The sequence below is a fragment of the Austrofundulus limnaeus genome, unplaced genomic scaffold (genome assembly GCF_001266775.1).
Source record: "Austrofundulus limnaeus strain Quisiro unplaced genomic scaffold, Austrofundulus_limnaeus-1.0 Scaffold284, whole genome shotgun sequence".
Lineage (NCBI taxonomy): Eukaryota > Metazoa > Chordata > Actinopteri > Cyprinodontiformes > Rivulidae > Austrofundulus > Austrofundulus limnaeus.
In genome coordinates, this window is record NW_013952686.1 from 246,773 (window position 1) to 250,892 (window position 4,120).

At 48.4% G+C, this 4,120-nt stretch overlaps 1 protein-coding gene across 1 annotated transcript; it reads left to right on the forward strand.

Annotated features, from left to right (window-relative positions):
- The first annotated feature begins 379 nt into the window (after nt 1-379).
- On the forward strand, nt 380-2,299 carry LOC106526599 (uncharacterized). The gene is made up of 2 exons (XM_014021237.1): nt 380-602; nt 807-2,299. The coding sequence occupies exons 1-2, from the start codon at nt 380-382 to the stop codon at nt 2,297-2,299; spliced, it is 1,716 nt and encodes a 571-aa protein (XP_013876691.1).
- The last annotated feature ends 1,821 nt before the right edge of the window (nt 2,300-4,120 follow it).

Sequence of the window (4,120 nt, forward strand, 5' to 3'; positions counted from 1 at the left end):
AGTGAAATGTTGGACTTCCTGGGCTTTAATTTTAACCCAGGTGTCGTCAACATATCTGAACCAATGGCTCGGTGGCACCCCTGAAAAGGACATCAAGGCTCTCTTTTCCACTTCCTCCATGTACAGGTTTGCAACAATAGGAGAAACTGGGGATCCCATGGCACACCCATGTTTCTGCCTATAATATTGCCCCCCGTACGTGAAGTACCATGTCCTTTTTGCCACTCAGGCAGCAGGTCGGTTAGCCCAGTTTAACCAGGGGACCTATTGGGGTGCTCTGGACTCAGAGCTCTACTGCCGTGTCCTCGCCCCTCGAGCTTCCATTAGATGCAGTCTCTGTGGTGCTCCTTCACACCCCGCCACCGCCTGCACTTTCGTCATGCCCCTCTGTTCTCAGTCCTCCACTGCCCGTGGCCCTTCTGTTTTTGAACRTTTGTCTCCTACTGCCCCACCCCCTCCCCCAATCCCCAAGTCCCTTCCTGTTCAGCGCAGGACCATTGCCCCTCTCCCCGGGGGCATCGACAAACGCGACAGCCCCATCCTCTACCAAGGCGACCGCATGGTGTGCAACAACTTCAACGACCTGGGCTGCTCTGTTTCTAGTTGCAGATTTCTGCACACCTGCTCCTTCTGCGGCGGCGCTCATGCCCGGTCCTCCTGTCCCCACAACCCCACTTGACAAGCACACCACCTGGCCACGCCCATTAAGGTGAGTGCTCTACTCTCTACCTTAAAACACCATCCTGATCGGGATTTCGTTGAGTTTCTTATTCATGGCTTCACTTTTGGTTTTCACCCGGGACTAGTGACCCTCCCAGATCGCACCACCCACTGCGGCAACCTTCAGTCCACCCTCTCTGAGCCAGACATAGTTGATGCCCTCTTAGCTAAAGAAGTCCAAGACCGATTCATGATTGGTCCCTTCAGCCAGCCCCCCTTCTCCGTCTTTCGTGTCAGCCCCATTGGCATTGCCACCCAAAAATACTCAGGCAAGAAGAGGCTGATCACTGACTTGTCCGCCCCTCACGGGTCCCACGTACCAAGCATTAATAGTCTCATCCCTTTCTCAGACTTTTCCATGCAATATGCTACCGTAGACCATGCCATCCGCCTCATTCGTCTGGCGGGCAGGGGAGCCTGGCTCTCAAAGACCGACATTACTAGTGCTTTCAAGGTCTTGTCCATTCACCCAGACTTCTGGCGCTTTTTTGGCGTGTATTGGAAGGACACCTACTACTTTGCAGTTCGGCTCACCTTCGGCTGCCGAAGTAGCCCCAAGATTTTTGATTCACTGTCTGAAGCTCTTTGCTGGATCCTTCTTAATAATTTCAGGCTCCCTTACGTTCTCCACCTTCTGGATGACTTTCTTATCATCACCCCTCCCTCCTCTTCACCTTACTCAGGGCTCTGCGCTCTCACCCATGCCTTTTCAGATCTAGGTGTTCCTCTTTCTGAAGAAAAGACAATCGGTCCTTTTACTTCATTGGAGTTTTTAGGCATCACCCTAGACTCCTCMTCCTTTCAGGCTTCCCTACCTCCCGAGAAGGTGCATCGCATCACCCTGATCCTCTCTAACTTCATGCTCATAGATTCCTGCACCAAGCATCAGCTGTTGTCTCTTCTCGGCCACCTAAATTATGCCATCCGCATCATACCCCAGGGGAARTCTTTCATTTCCCATCTTTTATCCACCACTGCCAGCGTCCCGTCACTCCATGGCCGTCTTACGCTTGACTATGCCTGCAGGATGGAAATGAAGCTCTGGCACCATTTTCTGTCTTCCTGGAACGGCATCTCTTTCTTTTACAATGATTTCATCTCCTATCCAGATGACATTCAGCTCTACACAGATGCCGCCCCCTCCATTGGGTTCGGCAGTTTTCACAAAGGCAGATGGTTTGCCTCCACTTGGCCCCCGGAGGTTGACTCCCTGCAACCAGATTTGGCCTCTCCCTCTTCTGCTTTGTATGAGCTGTTTCCCATTGTCATCGCAGCTCTCCTTTGGGGGCACGAATGGTCCCAGCACTCCATCCTCATCCATTCTGATAACACGACTGTAGTTGAAATAATTAACAAAGGTCGTTCTCATTCCTCAGCCATCATGCAACTCATGCACAGACTTACACTAGTTTCAGCTCAACATCTGTTTCTGCTCAGGGCAGCTCACGTTCCAGGCTATCATAACCGCATTGCTGATGCGCTCTCTCGTTTCTCCTTCCTGAAATTCAGGGCATTGGCGCCTACAGCAGACCCTCATCCGACACTGGTCCCTCCGTTTTCAGCCACAATCTTCAACTGACTCCGCAGCTTGCCAGCCTCTCCCACGGTTCACAATGAGCCATCCTCAACAGCCTCGCCCCTCGCACCCTCTCGGCACATCTGACAGGCTGGCTCAGCTTCAAATCATACCACGTAATGTACATTCCACCTTTTCCCACTCTCCATGCCATGTCCATCTGCCATTTCATCGCCCATTCACATTCCATTCTTCGAATTTGCATTTCCACCATCCGAACCTACCATTCAGGTATCAGTTTTTTCTTTAAGCTGGCCACAGGCAACTCCTGTCCAGCCCTTAGCCACAGCCACGTAGCCATGCTGCTCAAAGTACTTAAAAAGCAGGAGCCCCCTTCCCTCCCACGCCGTCTTCCGCTCACCACCGATCTCCTCATATGCTGCATCCTCACCCTGCGCTTCGGCCATACGTCTCCGTTCGTAGACCTTACACTACAATACATGTTTCTGTTGGCTTTCTTCGGTTTCCTTCGCTGCTCCRAATTCGCCCCTTCTGCCTCCAAACACGACCCTTCCATCCACCCGTGTCTCTCAGACATTTCTTTCCTCAGTCAGGACACCCTGATTTACAACCTCAGGAAAAGTAAAACCGACCAGCTTGGAACTTCTTTTCCTATTCACATCTTTCGTCTCAGCTCCTTTCTCAGCCCCTATGAACCTCTTTACGTGCAAATTCGCATTAGAGCTTACGCTTCTCCCCTTGACCCTCTGTTCATTACAGAATACGGCTGCCAGGCCACCCGTTTCTGGTTTGCCAAACACTTCCATCAAGTCCTGAGCAAATCAGGCATCTCTCCAGCCCTTTATTCCATCCATTCCTTTCGCATAGGAGCTGCCTCTTCAGCTTCCTATTCAGAGATCCTCGACCACGTTATTCAGATCCTAGGTCACTGGTCGTCCCAAGCATACCGCACTTACATCCACGATCATCCCCTCGAACCTTATCATGTGAACTGTCGACTCGGGGCATTTCATTCCTGATTCTTTTGGGGGTCCAAAGTAGGCTCAGGAAAGCATCCTTCCTGGAGGCTATGCCCCACTCTGAGTCTTCTCCTCAAGCCTCCTTCGACGTACCTCCCCAGACGCCTCATCATTCATCCCACTACCTTTCAACCCCTTCCTTCATCCCCTCTACCCTTCAACCCCTTTCCTTCAATAAAATTTTTAAACTCTTACCATGGTTTGGTCCTTGCTAGTGAAAGAATCAGCATTTTAGCACACACTAACTTTTTAAATGCATGAAATAACTAATGACAGCCAAATATGTTGGGAAAATGAGCAATCAAACAGACAGCAAAAACCAGAAGAAAAGAGTAAACATTCAAAAAACAACAACATCAACAACAACAAAAAATAAATAAATAAACAAGACGTGTTATATTTTAGAAGTCTTGTTTGTTTACCTGAAGGGTAAATTGTACTGGAATCAGCTTATTTGGATGCTKGTCCCTGTCCAGCTTCAATTTCTGGGATATTGGGTCCAGTCTTTAATACAGTCTTTGTGTAAATGAGTTAATATTAGAGGTTAATGGTTCAAATCGTTAAAAAGTGTTTTTACTCCAAGGTCATGATGGTTCAGCACAACATCAGAGCAAAATTTACTCAAAAAGTGAAGAAAATCACCTCCCTGACCTCATCTGAAAAATTGCTTCTTTCCATAAAAAGGYCTGATTCAATATCTGCAGAGATATTCATCCATGTTTCATAAATTATTGCTTTGCACAAATCTGAAGACTTCTATGGTGTAAAGAAAAGGCAACATTTTCTTTTAGTTTGATATATGTGTGTATATATATATATACAGTATGTATGTATATATATATAT